We start from the raw sequence: 24,382 nt of genomic DNA, 5'->3' as shown, positions 1-24,382 counted from the left end.
TCAAATGTTTTTCAAGTCAAAGAAGTCACTGCATGTATGCATGATATTATTGGCCAGTTTTATTAGGTGTTCATTTCTAAACTGATTTCATGATTATTGAAATTAATCTGTGATTTATAAATTTTTTTATCTGTTTTAGGAAAATTCCATTGCCAGATAATAGAAACATAGTTGAAAGTGTTGATATGGAGATGAGTGATGAAGAGGATCCTGAGTTACCAGGGTCTTTTACATCAGTAAAATTAAAACCACCACCTCCCACATTGTTGACATCATTGCAGAAAAATCAGCTGAACAGAAAAATTCATAAATCAGATTTACGTAGTCTACTGGAACCTCTTACTGGTGGGCAGAGCCAGTCCATATCGTTTAATATATCTGTAGCAAATAAAATATTAACAGAGTCTCCTTTGAAAGAAAAAGAAGAGCCTAAGAAGAAATTACCTTTACATAAGTTGAATCCTTCTCCTCCAAAAAATATTATTGAACTCAGTGAAATAATGCCACCTCCATTGCCTCCTAAATGTCAACTAAACCAGAAATTCATCCAGGGAACATCGGGGTTGAAATCACTAGTCAGAAATCTGTGAATCGTCTCCCCAATGAAGATGATAAAAGAGGAGTTCCTGAATTAAAAACGGAACAGCATCTTACAAAAAAGGATGAAAATGTTGTACCTCAAAATAATAGTTCATGACCAAAGTTTCCAAACACAAACTCTAGGTTTTGTGGTCCTAATAATGCAGGACCAAGATTTCCGAACCCAGTGCCCGGGCCAGGTTTTTCTAATGTTGAACAAGGTTGCCAAATAACATTGCTTGCCAAATTTTGGACTTAAATAATCCAGTGAGTAACATAAAAAATGATGAACAGGATGATGGCGGTGTGATAGAGGATTTAACATGGATGCCACTTCTTAATACACCTCCTCCTCTTAATGCACCACCACCATTAATTTCACAACCCCCTGTGTTTAGGCCAAGAGGTTCTGGTCCTAAATCATGGAGAGGTCCTAGAAGAGGGATGCCACCTCGGTTCAGACCTTCTGGCGGCGGTCCTCCTTCAGAAAATTTTCAACAGACACATAATGTGGGACCTAGACCTTTTTTTAGAGGAAACAATAATTGGAGACCACACTTTAATAACTGGTAAGTCATTATTGTTAAAAAAAATTAAACAAAAATATATAATTGTGTAAAATATCTTAACATTTTATTTTTAAATATTGTCATTCAAGTAGTAATGAAAATAGTTTTTAAAAAATAAACTAATTACTCGTATTCTGGATCAGTGAGTCATTCTATGTCATTTTTCTTTTATTTGAGAATAACAGCTTTTCTTTAATACTGTTAATACATAAATATGTATTTGAGAAATTATATAATTTTGTCATAAGTATGTTTGTGTACATTTAGTCAAATGAAAATTTTGTCCAATGAAACAATTGTAAAAAGAGTGTATTATCTAATTTTTTTTTGTATTTGATTCTATGTTTGTATGTTTATTTGTTTTTTTGACAGCAGTTATATATTTTATAAACTTATAAAAAAGGATTTTACAATTTTTTTAAATGCAGATCTTATAAGTTGAAGCACTAGGAAAGTGAATAAAATAAAAAAGCTTAAAATTAATTTGCAATCTTGCAAAATTTGCTATTTATTATGAGTGTTATAATGTAAATTTTATAAGAAAATAATTCTTAAATTAAATTATGAGTATTAGTATTTAATTTATTACCTGTTAAATTTATTTATGTTCTTTTAAAACCATTTGGTTTTTTTGTATTGATTTAGCCATTAGACAAATGGTGATTATTTTATTATTTACAACTTACTTTCATTCAGCATTTTAAAAAAATGTTAATTATGGTTATTTGTTTTAAATATGATACAACATTACTTTAATACCAAAGTGTAATTTTTTTTTGTACATCAAAGATCAGATGTATTTTTTAAATGGAGATATTTGATATCATTTTTATAACGAAAGAAAGTAGTTATACCTTTTTAAATAAACACATAGAATATATTATTTTTCCTTTACTAAATTAACAGACTCAATGATTAAAAAATAACTGAATTTGAATGGATTTTTCCTGTAGATTTACTATAATCAAGCAGCAAAAATGTTTTCAGTAAGGACATTTTGAATTAAAAATAAAATGAAAAAAAAGCTAAAAATTGATTTAAGTATATATCTCACTAGCCTCTTCACACGCCATATTCAGAAAATTGTCCTGTCAGTGATTTCAACTATCCATTTATTTTGTTTCAGTTCATAATTTCTAAAATTCTACAGCCATTTTTTAAAATACAGAAAAATGTGATTTCTTGATTCAAGGGGCCATAGGAAAAGCAATTAAAGATTTGTGCAAAATTATCATGCAAAAACATAATACTTTTGAAGCTCTCTGTATCTTTAGTTGTGAATATTTTCTAGTAGTTTTTTTACCGCTTATGAATCAGTTGTGATCCCGTAATCAAGAAATTGGAAATGTAAAATTTGTTTTGAGTTTCAAGAAAATAATGAACGTAAAGTTTCCTTATTGAACAAATTAACTCCTCCTCATAACAGACAGTGCTGTAGTCTTGACATTATTTTCATTTATAATATTTGGCTCATAGCTGTATTAAATTTACCCGTGAATTAATGCAGCATAATAATTTTTTCCAAAAAAAACAAATTACAGCTTTTGATTTGCTGTATTTTTAATTTTGCATGCAATGCAAATAGATCATGAGAGGATACAACTGCATTGCTACATTCCAAAGGTTCACTATTGTTATAGTCAAATGTTATGTGTGTTTCTGATCCAAAAATTATTTAGAATGGTACTTTAAAATGGAAATTGTTTAAAAGAAAAAAATGCTTCATGCATGATTGATGATTTTGTTTATAGTTTCAGTAAATTAATTAATGCAGTGAGTGTGTACATGCTAAAGAATGTTAATATTGTGAAATTTTACTTCACTCGTATCTTTTTAAGTTTGTAGTAAATTAAAAATCCATCATGAAAATAATTGCTTCTGACTAATGAAAATAATTTTTATTATAGAATTGTTTTGCTATTTTATTTAACCATATTGTTAATTTATTTTAAGTAGCATTGACTGCTGTGGTCATTAACTTTTAAATACTAACAGTTGCTCTCCTACCTAATGAGAATATTGACCTATTTTTTTTTTAATTTTGCCAATCTTTAGGAACAATTTTATAAAATTTTGTTTTACATTTTTAATTAATATCTTGTTAGTATAATTATGTGATGTTATTTCATTATGTATTCCATATGCAATGGAATCATTACATAGTAGGACATAAGTTGTTATTGCTTAATACATTCAACGCTAAAGGATGTTATGCAGAATCCGTTTATGGTGTATTGAATGACTGCAGGATATCATGGAATATAATAAATAACCTGAACAATATTTTTTTTTGTTTTTAACTCGACATCATCTTGGAACAAATTAAATAAAGCTATTCAGAAGTGTTTCTGTAGTTTCTGGCTGAACAAGTGTAAGTTTTATAGCATACTTTTAATTTTTTTTTGGTGTGGAAATCTTGTAGCTTTTTACTTTAAATGTTTCTGGCATTTTAAAGACAAAAATATCTTAAGCCTGAATTATCTATAACCTTTTTTTTTTCATTCAGTTAAATATTTATAAAGTTTGGTGTTAAGCTAGTACATCTGGTAATGTTTGTTGCCTGTACCTTAAATATCAGTATAACAAATTAGAGGATTCAGTCGCCTGTTTTATTCTAATCAGTATCAGGGATGAAAGGATTTTATCTTGTGTAATAGTTACTTAGACATTAGTTGAAATTGTAGAAAATTTAAAAGAAAAATACTGCAAATTTAACTGAATAAAAATTGTAACTTTATAGTTTTTTTTTTTAAATAGAACTACTTTTATCATTAGATTAAAATACTCTTTTTTTAGATTTCAGTAGTAATATTGTTTGATTGGGAGAAACAGAATGATTAAGGAAAGTGAAAAATTTAACAAATATAGTAAAGTTGTGTAATTGCTATTAATAACATTAGTTATAATGGTATGAAATGTTAAACTCTGTGTTTAGATAAGTTGGATTTTGCAGTAGCTATTAATAATATTGTTCCATATTTTTAATATCTGAAAAACTGTGAAAGGTACGCTAGACATTACATCTAATCAAATTGTGCCCAATGTTTTAATTGCTTGTTTGGAATTGCATTAACATTTATAATTGCTACATCTTATTGATTCATGAATAAGATCATAAAAACGTCTGGATTTATCAGTTCTTTGTTAGTATTTTGGTAACTATGATGTGGGAATTATACTAACATTTTAAGTGTAGTTTACTTTATCCCCATATACTATTTTCACTTTAATGTAAGTTTAATGTAACGTCATGTAAAAGTAAGAGATTGTCTCAGAATGTTTCCTTGAGTTTACTCTCCAAAGTTTATAAAATCACAATTCTGCCTTCCTCTTAACTATTTTACAGAGTTAAGTGAAGGTAGAACAATAGACAATCTTTTGTCTCTTGGAGTTGAAGGAGGAAATCGATTTGAGCAGAACAACATTCGGTAGTTATAGATTAAAACCTCTGTAGAACACATTAATTTGTATATAATGTTAGTTTTGTTGTGCAGCTTATGGCACTCATTCCTACAAGATCTTAATTAAATTGGAAGATTGGTATCAGATAATTATCAAATTTTATTAATGAAGAGTGACATAATCTTTTTTAATGTGCTAATCTTTGTTGTTTTTTTTTAAAGTTTTTATAATTGCATGTTTTGGTATAATATTTTTTAGTTATTTGAATTACAACTTTATTCTAATAGAAACTCTGAAGAAGGAAATCTCAACAGTTTTTTATTTATTTTTTAATCTGCTGCTGTCAAAAGATTTATGTACACACTCATTTTTAAATATTATGTATGTTCTAAGTATTACTGTATCATGCATCTAAGACTTTTGAAACAATGTTGTTTATTTAAATGTTGAATTATTTTATGTTAAATTTTTTAAACGATATAAAATTTTAGGTTTATTTTCAGCATTTTTTATATGAAAAAATCCATTTTCATTAGATGTTTTTGTATTGAAAAGAACAATTTTGGTGTACCCTGTTACTTTGATACCTATTATTTCAAAAATCTTTTTAATTAGCCAAAGAATTATTTTCGATTTAAAAAGTAATAATTTTTAAAATATACTATCATGGCAAAACTTTTTTTGATCCAAGGTGACAGGAATTTAAGGTGCATCTAAATTTTTCATCTACAAAACAAATGCAGTCTCTCGTGCATCGGTCACCGTAAACTTTCTAAAGAGTAGTTCATCAACTAGTTAATCTTCTTAAATATTTTTTTAAGTTCAAGCAAAATTTAATATTTCTCGCTCCTCGTGAATAATTTGCTTTCTTGAGTATCACAAACCATATTCTATTTATACATGAAAAATTTGCTATTTCTCAATGAAAAACAGTAGTGGGAGAATGTAACTAATGACATTTATCATGAAGGAAACCACTATACGGTACCACTTAGCAATCATTTCTACATCTTCATGTTGGAGCACTATTTAAATAAAGTTCAGAGTTTTTTGAACAGACCTCCTATTGTACATCTTGGTGAATAGATTTGGAATTCAGAATTTAAAATTAAAAGGTTAAAACAATAACAGTGGATAACTTATGTATCTCAGCTGTAATTAAAATTTTATGACCTTTTACTTTATTATATTAGAAAAAACTATTTAAAAATAAATATTCTGTAAAAAAAAAAAGTTAAAGAACATAACTAATTTTAGCAATTGTTTTTTGATATTTGCTTGGACCTTACTTAACAGTTCAACCAATCTCTGATTAAAGTTAATATTACTTATGCCAGATTTATAGAAGTCTGTCTATTTCCTGCTGCCACAACCCTTTAAATAAGAAATTGCATTTAACTAGCATAGTATAATGTAATCTTAGTCTGTATATTGGATTTCTCTTTAACCCTTCTGAACATCCTTCCTAATTATGAGAAAAATTCTCATTAATTTTAGAAAAAAATTAAAGTAACATATGTAACTTTATTTCAAAAATATGGCATTGCCATCAAAACAAACATATGAAAATCATTTTGATGGTATTTGTTGTAAAGGAGTAATAATAGTATAAACTTATATATTCTGCTTAATCAATTTCTTTATTGGTGCTTTTTACTTTGGACAGAACATAGCTTGGTTTACACTTGGCAGAATGTGTATTTAGTTCCCTTATATTATGTGATGCAATACATCTATATTATGTAATATGTCACAGCAATATATTATATTATGTGACATTATCGAGTTTTATGTGAATTAAGTATGAGATTTTTTGTATTTTATGTGTTTATTATTAAATTATTTATTTATTGTAAATTTACTCAAAGTAATGTATGTCAAGAATAGTTTTCTTTTTTTATTAAGTTATGTTATAAATAAATGTAAAAGTACTGGCATATGGGTAATTTTAATAAACATTGAGCTAAGTTATTGTTATTAATTATTTAAAAGATTTTTTTTTGTTGTCATTGTCTCAAAATTTGTCATTTATTAACTGCAAACTCATAATTTTACAAGCCTAAGATTATTTTGAATATTAGTTTATAGATTTCGCAAATTTCAACACTATTAACTAAGTTTTTTAGGAATGTCTCTATTTTATTTTATTTTTCAATGTAATTCACTTATTTTTAATAAAGTTTCTCTTTTAAGTGAACTGTTCTTTATTAGTTTTTAATTGTTTCATTAAAGAATTCGCTTAAGTGATTTATTTTGTTTAATTTCTACATATGTTGTAACAGTTAAATGTTGAAATGATTAACTGGAGTAATGCTGTGTTCTGTACATATGATTTACTTGTGAGTTTAAATTTTGTTTGAATTAAAGTAGCTGTTTAGTTGATCTCATATTTAGTAACTCTCAGAAATCTTGTGTGTTATCTTTGGTCAAAATAGAAAGCATTTCAGTGATTGTAATTTCTATTTACTCTTGTGCATTGTAGACTGAGAAAGGTAAGGGGTTTTTTCAGAATGTGAATTCACCTTAAAGAATTGAACTATGGATAAACATATTTATCAATTATAACAACAATCCTTAATAACAAAATTAAACATCAGTTACAATTTTATGAATTAAATAAAACAACACAAAAGTTTGGCATTACTGTGCCATGGAAAAATTCATGGATTTTTTTTCCACATCATAACAGTATAGATAAACAATGTTGATGTAAATAGCTAGTCATTACTCTGATATACTTTAATTACAGTATCATCTAATGAGCATGAAGTTGTGTTATTGAGGGTCGTATATTAGAAAGCACTATTACCATTTCTATAATAAAGTAACCGATTAAAGATTTCTTAATGAAAGTTTTCACTTTATCTCAGTACATCTTATGCCATTTTTTCATCTAGTCATCTTGAAAATTTTGGAACCTTCTATAATGGTAACAAATTTTTTTATACTCACCGAATTTCTTCAACACTGTCCATTCTGAAGCTAGTGAGTGGTTCCTGCAGCTATTCATTTATTTTGAAGCACTCCTAATCAATTGTTCAGTTTGATGAAAATGTGAAAATCACTTATGAAGGGTCATGTCCAAGTCTTAGATGAGCAATCAAAAATATCCCATTTTAAATAATCAAGTTGTCTTTTTGTTTCTGAGGGGTGGTGGTTCATCTTAGAGGATCTTGCTAATGTATGACAAGTAGTCCTTTTTTGCATTTCTTAATATCTCTCTGCTATTGCTTTAGTACCTCACATACACATCTAAGCATCCTAAAAAAATGTAGACTGAGTCAAGAGCTTCTGCTGAAACTTCTTAAGTTAGAATGGTAAATAAGGTGATACCATTTCTTTGACTAACGTGTACTGCTTTCTTTCTAACGTAAGAAAAGTGATGTTGTTCACCTGTCATGATGTCCTTAAAATATTCATCTCCTTCCTTTCTGAATTAGTCAAAAAATAACAGTGCAGCGTCTGTATTTTTTACTACATTGATCAATAGCATTGCATTTTAGTACCTCGCATAGATTTTAATTTATTTGAAATAAACAGGACAGTTTCATGGGTTACGGTGGGAAAACATGTGGAAATTTTTTATGTCATCAAGAGTTTGATGTAAGTCCTTTATTACATATATTGATTACATAAGCTTCTAAAATAATGAAACTTGTACAGAATATGAGAAATACAGTGTTGAGATTGGTTGTCCTTGAATTAACCAGGATCACGATTACAGTTCACGAACGGGTATTACTTTCCACATATTCTTTGTGCACATTGACTGTTCACCATGTATATTAACACGTGTAATATCTTGAATGTCAATATCTTGAAGCTTAACTCCTTAACTAAGCTAGTCAATGTTTTTTTCTCACCGGTTTGATAAATCTTTAGTAGATAAATTGTGTTTTAACAAAACTTAATAAGTTTAAACTTTATAGGAAAAAGTATCGGCATTACAGATTGATCTTTCCACGTTCATAATTAATCTTTTAACTAGTTGTTTTTTCAAGTTACAAAAATAATTTGAGTTTTTTATAGAAGAAAGAAAGTAGCAATATTTGTTTTACATTTTTAAAAAAGATCTCTGGTTTTTTTTAATCATATATTTTTAAAAAAATTTGTACATTCTATGTAAAAAAATTGTTCATTTTCAACCAAAATGTTCAACCTTAAAATGCCAAATTAAAGAAAAAACTTATATTTATTTCATATAGAGTAAGAGAATAATAAAATCTATATTTTCAAGTACAAATGATAGTTATAAAATAATTTTCAAATAAAATAATATGAACATTTTTATCATTATTAATTTTACTTATAATTAATATTTAGTTCCCATTTTTATCGGTTATTATTTGAAATAATGTTTGGAGACTACTTACAATATCTAAAATTAAGGTTCTCTTTTTATACTTTAAATATTTTTTTAGGAATTTACTAAAAGATATATTTTGATTGCTACTTAAAAACAAACAAAATTGACCTTGAAAAATTTAACAATAAAATATTTATTTTCTTTATTTTGTTTTACTTTTTCTCCTCAAAACAACTTAAATCAGCATATAATCATTATAAAGTCCATAAAGTAATATTTAACTATTTATTTAAGCAATAAAGCGAATTCTTAGTTATAGAATTTAAAAACTATAAAAAGAATGTCAGATTTTATTGAGGGAAAACATTAAAAATTAGTATAAAATTAAATTTTTAAAATCTTTTTAATTATGATGGAATGGCGTTTTTCAACAGTTATTTATAGATAAGGCATATTAGATCTGGAGGGTCGAAATAGGAGAAAACTTTTCCCACGCATGAGACCATGTGGAAAAGGCTTGTAAAAGTAAGTATTTGGATTAACGTATGAAACTTTATAAAAATAACTTGGTGCTATTTTTTTTTTATTAACAAATTTTAAAAAAATTATTTTTTTCAGTTTTCTTTTGTTTTTTTTAATATGTAAATTATTTATTAGAACAACAAAATGCCACTAACACCATAAAAAAGCTGAGGAAATTCTACACAGTTTTAATAGTGAGCACTTTTTTCTATGATCACTAGATTTGGCAGTATTTAATAAACAGATGCCCATAACTTGTGATTTATTAAAGATATTTGAGAAATTTAAAATGGTATATAAGTACCAAGACAATTTGGTATACAAGTACTAAAGAATCATATACTTGAAGAATCATACTTGAATGTTTGAATTCTCGGTTTTATTGTTTAAGTGTTAAATTTTGCAATTTGTTAATATTAATATAAGCCGTGTAATCATAAACAGATTTCAAAAACTAAGAATTCATGTTTGTAATGTCTTTTCAAGGCCATTATCTATGAATTCTGTAAGGAATATATCTAAAGGTTATTTATTATTTTTTTCAAATTATTTTAGTTGTATCTTATACAAAAAATGCTTTTTCGCATCCTCTCCAATTAGAAAAAGCAATCCCTATTTATTGTAATCTTTTAGATTTAAAATTGATTTAGGAGTTATGAGTTAGGTAAAACACATACTTTCAGATGGTGGAATCGGTTTTAATAAAACTTTAATTTTTCTGTGAGTTTTATTAGCAAAAAGTTAAAATAATCTCCAAAAAGATGAAAATATTGCTGTAAAGAAATTGTAAAAAGATAATGAAAATAGATTTTTATTTTAATCTTTGTAAAGTTGTAGGTAAACATATGTTCTATTAATGTGTAACTTACAATAGTGACTTATTAGTTTTTTTAAAATTTGTTTTGAAGTACAGGGCTTTAATCAATAAATTGAAAAATTTAACTCTTAAAGAAGAAAATCAGGAATTCAAATGTTTTAAATACTTTCAAAATATGATTAATTAATTTTGTTTAGTCTTAGAGAGTTATACATGCCATTTTGAATTTCTCAAATAAATCACAAGTTACAGGCACTTGTTTATAGCATGTGAGACTTATGGCATGTATACTGCTGCAGCAGTTGCACCTACTTAGTAAGCGGCTTTTTGAGTGATAAATACTGCTTAAAAAAGGGCTCACTAGTAATATTGTGTAGAAATTTCTCAGCTTTCCAATGGTGCCAGCGGCGTTTCGCTATTTTAATAAATACCATATATTAAAGAAAAACTGAAAAACACTATTTTTTTACAATAATTTGTTAATAAAAAAAAAATAGCAACAAGATATTTTTATAAAAGAGTCTTATGTATCCACACATGAGACCCTTTAGGGACTCTTTCCACTTGCTCTAATACATGGGAAAATATTTTCTCTAATTTTGTCCCTCCAGATCTAATGTGCCTCACCTTGTCTATTAGTAAAATTAATTTTAAAATTATTATTTTTTGTTAATGTTTATTTAATATAATATATATTGCTGAAATTTATTGGTTTATATTTAATATTGATTTATTTATAAAGTCATAATTTTTTTTTCTGTATAGATTATTGATATAGTATTATTCTTAAAAATAATATTGTACAATTAAAGTTTATTTGTTTTCTTAATATTTGGAGCACAACCACATTACTATACAAAATTAGATTGTATATATATATATTAATTTTTTAAAACTACTGCTTGTTAACTTAATTTGTTAATTAAATATGTTAATACTCTCTTTAGCATAACGGGAAGAACATGTTTTCAGAGTATTAATCCAGCCTTGTCCCCTTTATCTAGTTTTTTTTTTTAATAATAGAACCATCAAATAATTAAAAGTCTTTATCAATGTACATTTTGTATTATTAATCAACAAGATATAATACTACTAAACAGAGTTTTTAAAATCTGGATGCAGGAAAAGTTATCGAAGATGGAGTACTTATGCAAAACACATTCTTCCTGGAAAAAAAAAGGTAAAACTACATTTACTGTTTCCTACTTTAGGTGACATTCATTATATATTAACAAATAAAATAAATATTTGTATATCAAAAAAATACAATAATTACTTGATAAAAAGTCAAAATCTTGTAGAAGTTTTTTTAATAATGAGATAATGAGAATTGTTAAGACTATGTTGATCCTTACTTTCTAAAATATTATTAGAAAAGCTTCAGTTCAAGTTAATTGGGATTGTGCTGTACAATTTTCGTGCAAGTTTTATTTCTTTTTTTTATAGTTTAGTTATCTATATTTTTTAATCTGTTACATTATCACTCTAAAAAGGTTTTTGTAAATACATTTTATTTTGTTATGGTGAAAATTTAATATATTTTAGATTTATCATTCTATAGAAAGGATTTTTGTGTTTAAATATAGTCTCATTAGATATTTGTTAATTTTCCAAATGCATTCATTAACTTTATCATCTAAATGTGTTATTATTGTATTCAAAAATAAAAAAAAGATAATGTCAAATTTATTGTTATAACTGCTTTTTTCTTTTTAAAAAAATATATATATATTTATATGCATGAATATATTTATTACTTGAAAATGATGCTGGCTTTGAAACTATAAGGTTAATTTTTATTTCATGTGAAGTTAATATAAATAATTTATTAATTAGCTTCTAATATAAACTGTGAGTAGATTAGAAATTAATAAAATAAAAATATTCGGTTGTGTAGATAGAAAACCAGTATTTTCTTAAAAAAGTATTCCTGAATTGTAAAATGGTAGTATATGAAAATAAACAACTTTTTTTGTTTTGAATTCCTAAAATTCCAGATCATCCAGAATCATTTTTGTTCTTATTAGAGTAAAAAAAAAATTAATAATCAATTTTTTGGTGACAGATGGAAGGTCTCAGATATTTAGGACATTCATTCACTTAAAAATATCCATTATTTAAATTTTATTTTATTATTTAAACTTTATTTTATAATTAATTGTATTTCAGTTAAAAATGATAAGTAATTTATAAACATTTATACTTAATTTGGTTGCTTTTTAGGTTAGATTTAATTGTTTATGTTGCAATTACTTACTGCATAACATAACTTTAAAATTTTTACATGGACATGACACTTGTACAACATTGCTTATTCTGCTATTAAACTCACCCCCCCCCCCCCCGTGTAATCTGCATTGTGAAAAATATAAGCTTGTCACAATGTAGATTATTTTTAGTATTAAAAATAGAGGTAGACCAAAAATTGCATCCCAGTATTACAACTTACAACCCTTTGAAAAATATAGACCCATAATTTCTTACTAAATCTTTGGTATTGCGTTATGCATTGTTTTTGAGTTACAAGATGATATGATGTTTATAGTATATGCATTTTCTTACTCATCCGCTGCTGGTAATATATGAATTTATTTTTTTAATAGAAATTGTAAAGATTATTTTTGTTTTTTCTTCAAATTTTTTTGATAATTATTAAAATTTATTCATATTTCATTACAATAATAGTAATATCAGTAATGTTTAATTACTATTAATAAATTATGTATAAAAATCTTTATTCTTAGGTTTAATACCTTTTTCCCCAAATTCCTAAACTTTTTTCATAATTATTTATATAATTAAATAATCATTTAATCTAATATTATTTTGCTAGCACAAACATTTCAAAGAAATTAATTTCACTCAAGTTACATCATTAAATTAAAATAATAATGAAGTAATTAAAATATATATATATATATATTATATATATATATTTAATTAATTACTTATTTTCCTAATGTGTATGTTGAAATCTGTTAAGCTAGTGAACAATAAGCAATCCTCCCCCTGGCCCAATGAGATAAAGACATGTAAGTGAGGTGTAGTCTTATACAGACTCAGGTCATCCATTCTTGAAACGTGTGGTTAATTCAACCCCGACTCCAAAGTACACTGGTTTCTGCTATCTGATATTCTAATCTGTATAAAGCAACTAACTTTTACTGGAATTTGAACCTCAGAACTTTCACCTAAGAAAATCAGCTGTTAAACAACTAATTTGTTATAAGTTTGATTTACTTTATATATATATTTGTACTTGAAACAATTAATTAGAATTAGCATTTACAAAAACATTTAAATCAGCTGATTTTGAAAACTGAAATTTCATTGCCATTTATATGAGACATTAATGAAAACATCTGATACAGCTATTTCAGGAACAGTGAAACCTGATTAATGCTAGAATAAGAGTGGTATTAGAATGACTAGGGATGCCTTTGACTGTATAAGGTAATTTTGATAATAGAGGTTAAAGATATTGTATTGAATAATTACTTGCTCAGTTCAGAACAAAAGATTAGTTGCTTTCTTTGCTGTTCATTACATTATTTTTTTATCTGTATAGAACTACATTAATTAATATGACTAATTATTTTACTGGAGGGTAAGAAACAAACCATGTACTGAAGGAGTTTAGAAATTTTATCTACTGTTTTTATTTTTACTCCTTCCACATTCAAGGTGTCATATTTTCACGGCCTTCTTGGTTTTTATAAACAAAAATTTATCAATATTGCCAGTTTCCACAGAATAACTTAAATCTAAAAAAGTTCACTTTGCATTATATGTGTTTCAGTATCACTTAATCTATTATCTTTTATGTACACTTTATACATTGTTAATTAGAATATTTCTAGCATTACAAATATTAAAGAAAAGTATTATGAATTTGCATTACTTAATTGGCTTCCAATCTTTTTTCTTCTATAACCATGTTTTTGACAATTATTTCTTACATTATAATCATTCTATTCTTTTCAAAAGTATAACTTGTATTCGTATGAAATTATTTATAAAAAAAAAATCCTTTTTTTTCATTGGTAAAAAATCTTTTTTAATTAACTGAATTTATGTGATTCAGTGTAGTCTCTAGTACAATTTATTTTTCACCATTCATGTTGCTTCCCTTTTCCTTTAATAAAAATGTTATTGTGTTCATAAATTTATTGAAATGAGCTTAAATAATGTCTTTATAAAATAGATATTGAAGGACTGCATGATTACAGTTTTCTAACTGCTTGCAAAAGTCATCCTTGTTTTTATAGTTAACTATTTTTTTATTAGTAATATCCACATTTAAAATATTTATCTTTAGTATTACTTTTTTATATTACGCTTTCACATGTTATTTACTTTATTTTCTTCTTATGCATCTTCCTTGGTCATTAGCGATTCTAATTTCTCCCATAATATTTTTGTCACTGGTAAAAAAAAGAAAATTTCTTCTAGCATAATTTAACTTTATTTAAGAATGATTTTGTTAAATATTGCGCATCAAATCAGTACATACAGTATTAATTGGTATATCCTTGCTAAAGAGTGAATTTTTCAAGATGCTACTCTTGTAGATTCTACTTGTTTAATGAAAGAGAAAAATTAACCGACAGAAGTATGATAATATAAATTTCACCAGGCTGCAGGTGACCATTTTGCACAAATCAACTCCTCAGAGCATTCAATTTAAGAATTTAAAAGTATAGATGCACTATACTATTAGAAAATTATTTTATTTTTGTTACAGATTATTCAACTATAATTTACGTTATATATAATATAAACTGCTTACTAATATATTATTTATTTTCCTCAAACGCTGTCAGCTATTCTGCAATCTTCAGGAGGGATAATTTATATTTAAGATATATAAAAGTTTAAAACTCACATATTTAAGTATACATAACAGTTGATCATCATTTTGTAAAAGTTGAAGTCTTAAGTTGAAATAACTACATCCGTATTGTAATAGTATCACAATTGTTATACTACAAGATAACAATTGTGATACTATTACAATACAGACGTACTTACTTCAACTTAAGACTTTTAGAAAATGACAATCAATTATTATGTACATTTAAAATGTGAGTTTTAAAATTTTATGTATTTCAATTATAAATTATAATCCCTTCTGAAGATACCAGGGTAGCCGAAAGAGCTTGAGGGAAACAAGTAATATATTGGTAAGCAGTTTATATTATATATAATAGTACTTTACCAACGTTGCCATGTTAGAAAAACTTAATTTATGTTTCATATAATGTGAATAATTCTTTTAAATGATTGTGAAACATTTGGTAAATAATATACATCACCAATAGTTATACGCCTTTAGCAGAATGAAAAAAAAAACTTCCCGAGGAATACCTTCCTCTAATCGTGGTGTTATGGCATGCTTTTATTTTGTTGGGATCTTTTCTATAAACTTGATGTTTATACACTGGTTCTAGTGGCATAGATTTTAATTCTGTTTCATCTAAATGTAAAATTATATTACTGGATGGAACTAACCTGATTTATCTATATCAAATAGCAGTGAATCAATCCTTCTCATGTGGTAAACTTCTTGTCTATAAATTGAAATTATCTGAACCAGTCATAAGTAAAAAAAAATGTCAAGGTTGGATGTACTTTTATTAAGGTAGTTAGAATAGTCTAAAGCTAATCTGACTAAATTTATAGCCACTGATTTTGTTGGTGTGTTTAACAATGATCTAAATCAGTGGTTCCCAAACCTTTCCGAGTTGCAGCGCCCTTTTTCAATTAAAATTTTTCCATGGTGCCCTACCGTAAGTAAAATCATGACTACTTGTAAGTAAGAGATAAAAATAAATAAAACTTTTATATCTTCATTATTTTTTTTACTTTATTAACATTAAATTAATGATTATAAATGTCTTGGTTCAATTAGTTATGAATATACAATATTTCATGGCGCCCCTATGAAGAGCCATGTCTCTCCTAGGCACCAGGTCCACAGTTTGGAAATCACTGATCTAAATTATTAATATCAACAATATTGATTAATTTGGATCATGATTGTATCTGCTTTTGCGGTGGTAGTGAGGTTACTCTTACATATTTATTGTTGGATATTCTGAAGTAAACACGCTTGTATCCTCTTCTTCAAAGCAGGTTAGGGGACAGTGTAATAAAACCTAAATTAGTTTGGCTCATCATGCTTTGCTTCCAGCTCTTGATGAAAAAAGGTTATGTAAATATTTCTACCTTCCTCCATCAAAATCCCCTTCACAAGAAATCTGCAGACAACCTTTTCCAATATGGTTGTTGTCATATTTTTGGTGAAATTTAGCATATTAATACGCATGACTTTATTTCCTTGGTACCACTATTTTATGTATCTGTAGTATTTGTGTAAACTGTACCTGTATTTACTTGTATATACCAAACCCCTACAGAAACAGTAGTATCATATTGGGTCAGTCTAACTCTGAAGTGTTACTGTAAGAAAATGTGTTACAATTTTAAAAATGTATTTATAGGAGACCATTCTTTCAGTATTGTAATTTGAATCGATCCTAATCCTTTTTTAAATTGATAAAAAGTTTATTTTTTATTCTCATTTCGTAATTGTTTATTTAGTAGTAAAAGAATCTGTAGACAAATAATGTGGCCACCACATATGATGCAAATTTTATTTGTTGATGAAGCTAAACGTCATGTTTTTTTAATTTAATAACATTACCTTTGTATAATCTTTGTTATGAATGGATCATAATATAATCCTGTGGAACAGCCATATAATCTTTTCGAATTTTATCAACAAGAATTAATTTAGCGTGCAACAGCAAAAGAGCTAATTCTTAGCGGTTGTTAATAAGAATTTTCCTGCTGTTTCCTTTTATTATATCAATGAGCCAATAAACTATTAGGTAACATATATCTAATTGAAGCTCCACTTATATTTAATTTTTTTTTTAACAGCATTTGTAATGGGTCAGCTATAAAATTCTGTATGTGTAAATTTTGCATCGGGTCAATATTTTTGAGCAGACAACTACAATCCATGCAGACAAGCAACAATGATCAAAAGAATATTTTACAATAGGGGATTAATTTGAAGGTTGTCTCCAATTGAACAAAACTGAATAATATAAGGTGATTATAAAGAATATTTAATCGGGTCGCATTGACCTGACGTAAGTTATTAAGTGTTGGTTTACAATCCTTCTAAGTAAAAAATTTAAGTTTTTATAGTTATCAACCTGATTTACTTTTGTTTTAATATAGATAACATTATTTTAACTGTTTGTTTTCTCCAATCAGTTTTCCAGCGACTGCCGGATGTGAGTGTATAGGCAAATTCAATTGCTGCTACTGGCTTGCCAGGCCTGACATAGCTGCAGATGTAAATGTATTAGATGCAGATGGTAAATGTTTAGAACCGACTCAGGTCAACCGCTCCTGAGATGTGTGGTTAATTGAAATCCGACCACCAAAGAATCCACAGTTTAGAATTCAAATCCATATAAAAACAACTGCCTTTACAAGGACTTGAACCTCAAACTCTCGACTTCAAAAATCAGTGGATTTTGTGATGACGAATTTAACCACTAGACTAACCCGACATTATTATTTTAAATATATAGATTAATTTTAAAAACTTTTAATTTAATTGATATTATGTATAAGCTTCCTTTGCTTGAAATAATTTATAAAATAAATAATTATCTTGTTACTTGTATTTAGATTAACAAACATTACTTGCGTTTGTAGTTTGGAATCCTTAAATATAAACAAACAAAAACTTGAGACTACATGGAAGAAGGGGGTGTTTTTGTATAATTACTTTTTTTTATGTAAATGGAACCCTTTGCAAACGTATAATGAAATACATTAATATATATTTAATGTATTTTTAAACATTTGAAAATGTTTAAAGAGTTTTTGTGTTTTGGAATTGTTTTTGAAGAAATGACTGATCTCTCAGAAACCATTTGTTACCCCAGACACCTCCTTTATGTTATTTATAGATAATGACTTGCAATATCTTACAAAAAGTTTGTAATGCACCACTACAAACATTGGTGTTATTTGTTTAACAAAAATGTGTTAATTCATTTTTCAGGTGTTAACTTCAATTTTATTTCAGTAATACTATGAGAAACTACTGCTGTATAAAGCCTTGATAATGTTCCAAGTTACGTATATTATACTGTTTAAGGATAACATTTTTTGTAACTCCTTCGTGATTATATTCCTCAGTAATGAAAAGTTAAAATTTTTGTCTGAAATTGTGTGCCTGACAGTTACAAACTAAAACAAAAAAACATACAAGTTGTTAACAGAACTTATTGCTAGAGAATGTAGTATGTTTTAAGAAGAAAATTTGTAATGTTTTTTTTTTTTTTTTAGTAAATCATAGTGTTTATTTATTGTTGTTACAATCCATACATGTATTAATGATAAATTACTGTTAATTACTGTTAATTGTTTAGTAAAGTTAAATAATTAAACTCTTTCAGCTGCAAATGCACATAAGCCTGTGGCATTGAGTACATTGGGTTCAAGATTTTTTTGGACTGATGTTGGAAGCGAGGCAATTTATAATGCTAAGATAAACAATGAAGATTATGATCGTGTAACTGTGTCAAAATTAAAATCCTACTCTAAAAAGTATTTTTCTAAAATTTATGGTATTGTTTCAATTTCCCAAGAATCGTATCTTGATCCTAAAGAATGTAGCAAAGTTAAAGAACGAAAGGATCAGGTAAGACAGTTTATAAATATTTATTATTCAGCTACCAAACATTTTTATATATGTAATTTAAGTAGATTAGTTCCCATTATTTAAATTTGCCAAGTTTGTGATCCATTTTCTCAAAAACCATTCAGCCAAAATTTCAAGGCATTATTTGCGTACTTGTATTGAAACTGCGCAAGTATACTTATGTGATATTGTTTTTTACCAAAGAAAAAATATAAATTCTTAAGAAATGTTAAACTTTTTCAAATTTTGAAGCAGAAAAATGTTTTTATGATGTTATTTTCCAGTAGTTTTTCATAATTTAGCTTCAGTAGTTACAGAAGTTTTTGAAAATTGATTTCATGGCTGATAAAATTGGACTAAGTTGAGAATGTTTGTGGGAGTATTTTGTCTTCAAACTGCAGCTACGTTGTTACACCAAGAATCTTTTGCAGTGAATATAATTCATGGTTCAGAGAGTTATCGGTCTACTTCTTGAGAAATTATATAGCTTGTACATCATTTTTCATTTTTTCAGATCATCTATAGTTTTACTGAAACATTTTGCTTTCTGAAAGACACTTTTGTTTTATGTTTTGTGCCAGCATTTGTTAATGTGATTGATCCTGATATAGAAGTGTAAATATTTCCTTTTTAACAGAATAATTTCCTACTAAAAGTGTGCGGATTCAATTTGAAGTAAAAGTGAAGTTTTGACATAAAAGTTCCTTTACAAAATTTGGAACTTGAAAAATGGGGATTTTGACCATGTTAAATCATGAACAAATTAAACAAAAAATTAACGACTACATACACATTTAATAAAAAACCCAATTTTATCTCATGAAAAAATTTACTGTTATACACTCTAAACCAAACGTTTTTTTGGGAGGTTTAGTCATTCACTCTCCTCAACTTAATATTTGACCCTAGGCAAGATAACTCTATTTACTTTGATCAGGTTGAGAGAAGCTTTTAAACTTTACTTGAACAAATATATAAAAAGGCATCACTCCCCAGGTTTATGAGCTTGCCTTAATTGTAGACTACAAAAATAAAATTTTCTTTTTTTTTAGAAAAGGAAAACTTTAATTTTTATTTGAGAAATATCTTTTCTTACTTCATTTTGAGGTAAATACCATTCTTATTACAAGTCTTGTTCCTAAAAGTTCAGCTTTGTTTTTTCTCCAAATTAAGTCCGCATTATTTTCATCTTCCATGTTTCCTCTGTTCATCACTATTTTTACTATTTCACTATTTCACTATTTATTAGCCACTAATGTCAGTGGCTTGCTGTGTGACTCCATAGAATGTTGAAGTTTAGTAATATAGAAACCGGTTTATTAAGCATGACAGGTTGTTGGCATTTTATGTTACACCTTGTTTCCTAGATACTATTCCTTGAGACATTCTTTGTGTTGTAGACTGCATCAGGTTCAGAAATTTAAAAAAAAGTTTATTTAAAATATCTTAGGTCAGGCATTACGCAATTGACCTTGAAAGACTTGCCAAATGCCTACTGTTCCTATTTAATGTACTCTTCTTATGTTCGGTTTTTTTTTACAGTACTACTGTTCCAATTCTTAATGCCCGGTTGTTTCCTTAGTAAGATGCGAAACCTGGCCTAACAAATCCTATACTCAAGAGAAGAGAGAACGAGAATGCTACATGTTCCTTTGGCTTAGAAGGATTTCATATTCCAGGACTAAATATCTTTCATTTTCATTGCCTTGTTGGTATGATCTATGTGTCTTCTGAAAAAATGCTGATTAAGCCATTCTTGAACATATCATTTTCAGTTAACTCAATGATTTGATGTATACAGACTGACAAGTGATTCAGTTGATCCTCTAGTATGTTTTTATGCGAGCAACTAGTAGAGTTTCATTTCAAATGTTGTTTTCTCCTTTGGTGAATTACTATCCCTATGAAGAGAAATGTACAATTCATTATTTGTGCAGTTTTGGCTTTAGTTTTTTTAACGGCATTTTATATTTCTGTTTTTTTTTTAATAACTTAAAATTGATATTCATCTTTTATTTCATGCTTATCTTTCTTATCGATGAGTTCTTGTGTAATTTTTTGTAGACTGTTAACTATTAATTTTATATCATCTGATCTACTACAAATCAAATTCAGTTCATTTTAATGAGTCTAGTATTGTATTATTAATGCTTACTGTAATCCATTTTTCCTTTTTTAGTATAAATAGTGTTTTAAACAGAACTTTTTAGTATTTCATTGTTCTTATTTTAGAATCAAACCATTCACTTGATATGTTCTTAGTCTTAAAATAAATAAGTCAGTATTGCTATTAAATGTACCTGTAAGACCTTGTTTAATGTCATTATATTATATCATGCCTACATTGATGATCATGTTCTTAATTAAAGTTCTGTGTGTATCATTATTATGTGATTTGTGTCTGTAAGTTTTACCAAAAATATTTTTTCTTAAGGTGATGTGGCTTTATTAAGTGAGCTTCATATATTTAATTTCCAAATATTTCAGTCATATTCTAAGATTCATATATCACATTTTCTAATGAGAAAATCTGGTTTACGTTTAGATAATACTAGGGCTGTTCAATTTTAATGGAATCATGGATTTTGAATTCTCGCCTCAAAGTTGAAATAGTGAACCATGCATACTGTCAAGGTGTTTTACAATGGTTATGTGAAAAAATTTGCAAAAATAGATCAGAGTGTTGGTGAGATGACTGATTGTTCCTTCAGTATGACAATGTTCCCGCACACACAGCTTTGTCAATTTGTCAGTGTTATGCCAAAAATCAGTCTTCCCTCAGCCTCCCTACTTGCCAGACCTGGCTCCTTGTGATTTTTGCTTATTTCTGAAATTAAAATCTGTTATGAAATGATGCTGTTTTGTGACTGTTAATGACATTAATACAAATTATTCACACACCTTAAAGGCCATTTCAAATGAAGCTTAACAATTCGCGAAGTGGAAACAACGCTGGGAAAAGTGTGTGAATAGGTGACGGTAGTACTTTGAAGGGGACAAGGACTAATTATTTGTAAAATTAATAATAAAGATTAAAAAAATAAAGTTCTGTTATTTTCTGAACAGACCTCATATGCAGTTGAAACCATGATATTAAAGAACTTAGTGTATTTATTCTTTATTACTCTTTGCATTAAATTTATTTTTATTATATATTGTGTTAATTGATCTTATTTCTTCCTTAGGTTGAAGAAGACATATTAGAGGTTGTAGATAAAAAAAATAAGCTTTTGGAGGATATGAGTGAAAGTGTTGAAAAAGGAGAATTATTATGTTTCAATAACGGAATAGAATCATCCGGTGAATGTATATGTAAACCAGGCTTTAGTGGAGATCATTGTGAATTATCTCTTTGTCATAATTATTGTTTACATGGAGAAGATTGTGTTATTATAAATAATAAACCTGTATGTAAATGCAATTCAACATGGAAGGGAGAAAGATGTGATATCGATGTGTGTCTTGGTTATTGTTATAACGGTGGTGATTGTTCAGTTGATAATAAAAAGATACCGAGGTGTAATTGTAGTGATGAATTCACTGGAGAGCGCTGTGATAAACATGTGAAAATGCAGCATCTTTGTATTGCACATTGTAGTTTAATGGTAGCTGGTTTTGATGAACAACAAATAATTGATATGTCATCTAGTCATGAAATTCCCGAAGTTTTAGCAAAACCTCCTTCACCTTGCAGGTATAGTACTTTTTCTTCTTTTGTTAAAAGTTGATTTTCTTTCTAAGCAGTAAGCAATATGAAGTATGAGAACCAATTTAAATAAATGCATATGAAATTTAAACTATTTTATTTTAATCACTACACAGCTACAAAAAAGAAAATGTTTTTTATGTGCGAATGTACTCGAAAAACAAGTTCAAAAAATTCAAAACAAAAAAAGATAGGCTACCATCTTTTGCTACTGTAAAGAATTTTGTTTATATGAAGATGAAAATAACAGCAGATGTTTATTGTGAAACATTAACATAGCTTGGGAGAGTGATACGTAATAAATAGTAATGGATGCTAATGAAGGGAATTAATTTTTTTATATGACATCTCTACCGCTAAGGGTGTACTAAACAAATTTAATTTGCATGCTTCTTACCATCCCCCTTTCAAGCCCCAGATTTGGCACTGTCTGATTTTCATCTGGTCACAAAATTGAAGAATTGGCTGGCTACTTGATACTTCAAAAGTGATGACAGATAGGTACTTCAGCGACGCCATTCTTTGTAGAGGAAATAGACAAACTGATGTCAAATACATGAATTTGTGCAGGTCTTTGTCAAAAAGTAACATGAGAATATATGTAATTTTTGTTTATAGTAACATTTTTCTATTTATTTGTTTATTTTTATTGCTCAACTTGAGGTTAAGTTATAATATTTCTCAGATTTAAATCGTTCTTTACGTGTCTTAATGTTAAGGGTGTGACTTAATACTTGTTAGGGGTGATACACACTCTGTGAGATTGAGCTTTGAGTACTTGAAGGTATGAACATAGCTACCTGGCTTTTAGAGAGCTCTACCTTATATTATACAGCATTCTGATAATATAATATTATTTTGAAATATGATATTTCAGTAAACATAAAAATACTTTATACAGGTTAGAAAAGAAAAATTATATCGATCGAATTGTTGATAAGCTTATTTCATTGAAAACAAAAAGGGAAATACTTCAGCATTTGCCTGGATAGATAGATGAAAACTGAAAAAATTTTGGTCAGAGCAAAAAAAGTAATAAATAAAAAGAAAAGTGGAAAAGATTTGAGTACATATTTTTATTAAGAAATTTTTTTTCCAAAAGTGACTTTTTTTTTAATAAAACAACCTTTTTAAAGTAATCTTTAATAAATCATTTAGATTATTAAATAATAATATTATTAAAGGAAAGAAGCACAATAAGGTCTTATGTTAGCTGTGTAACATAGAGTTCTCTTGTCTGGTTTGATAAAGTTAACTTATTTTTATTTTTTTATAATAAAAAAATAAAACATGAAATTTTTGAAAGATTTTATTATGCTTTATACGAGAGGTTATCTCTAAAGTAAAGACAGTTTCATTATTAAAAAAACTTATTCTGAAAACTTTAAATATTTTTATTTCTCTTAAACTACATACTTTATTTTACTTCTCTATATAATCGCCACTTTGAAACACCAGGAAAAAGAAGAGCCAGGTCAGAAATCGTTGAGCAATGATCTTTTCTGATTTCATCATTGACAAATTTCAACAGGTCCTCTGTTATTATCGAGGGCCTCCTCAGACATTCTTCATCGTGCACATTAATTCTGATATTTCTAATCCTTTCACACCATTTTTGAACGTTTCTTTCATCCATTACATTATAACCTTACACAGCACCAACTGCCTATGAATTTCAGCCGGCTTAATGTTTTGATGGTTTAAAAAACATATGACTCGATGTATTTCACAGTTGGCTGTAACATCGATT

General features: G+C 27.3%; 1 protein-coding gene across 5 annotated transcripts in view; it reads left to right on the top strand.

Moving 5' to 3' along the window:
- Nucleotides 1-590: 590 nt before the first annotated feature.
- The window catches only part of LOC142326119 (glycine dehydrogenase (decarboxylating), mitochondrial-like), a 147,613-nt gene continuing 123,821 nt past the window's right edge, over nucleotides 591-24,382 (top strand). For 3 of the 5 annotated variants that reach the window (XR_012756697.1, XR_012756698.1, XM_075368317.1), the window contains exons 1-2: nucleotides 608-1,148; nucleotides 18,682-18,926. Coding sequence is in view for 3 of the 5 variants with exons in the window: in XM_075368317.1 (XP_075224432.1) it covers nucleotides 1,088-1,148; nucleotides 18,682-18,926 (306 nt within the window). In the remaining 2 variants the exon portion in view is untranslated. Of the gene's footprint in view, nucleotides 1,149-18,681; nucleotides 18,927-22,111; nucleotides 22,621-24,382 lie in introns of all 5 variants that reach the window. The other 2 variants (XM_075368318.1, XM_075368320.1) reach the window with 2 other exon arrangements.

Source organism: Lycorma delicatula, chromosome 6 (genome assembly GCF_047948215.1).
Source record: "Lycorma delicatula isolate Av1 chromosome 6, ASM4794821v1, whole genome shotgun sequence".
In the NCBI taxonomy this organism is placed as follows: Eukaryota; Metazoa; Arthropoda; class Insecta; order Hemiptera; family Fulgoridae; genus Lycorma; species Lycorma delicatula.
This window is presented reverse-complemented; position numbering and strand designations above follow the sequence as displayed.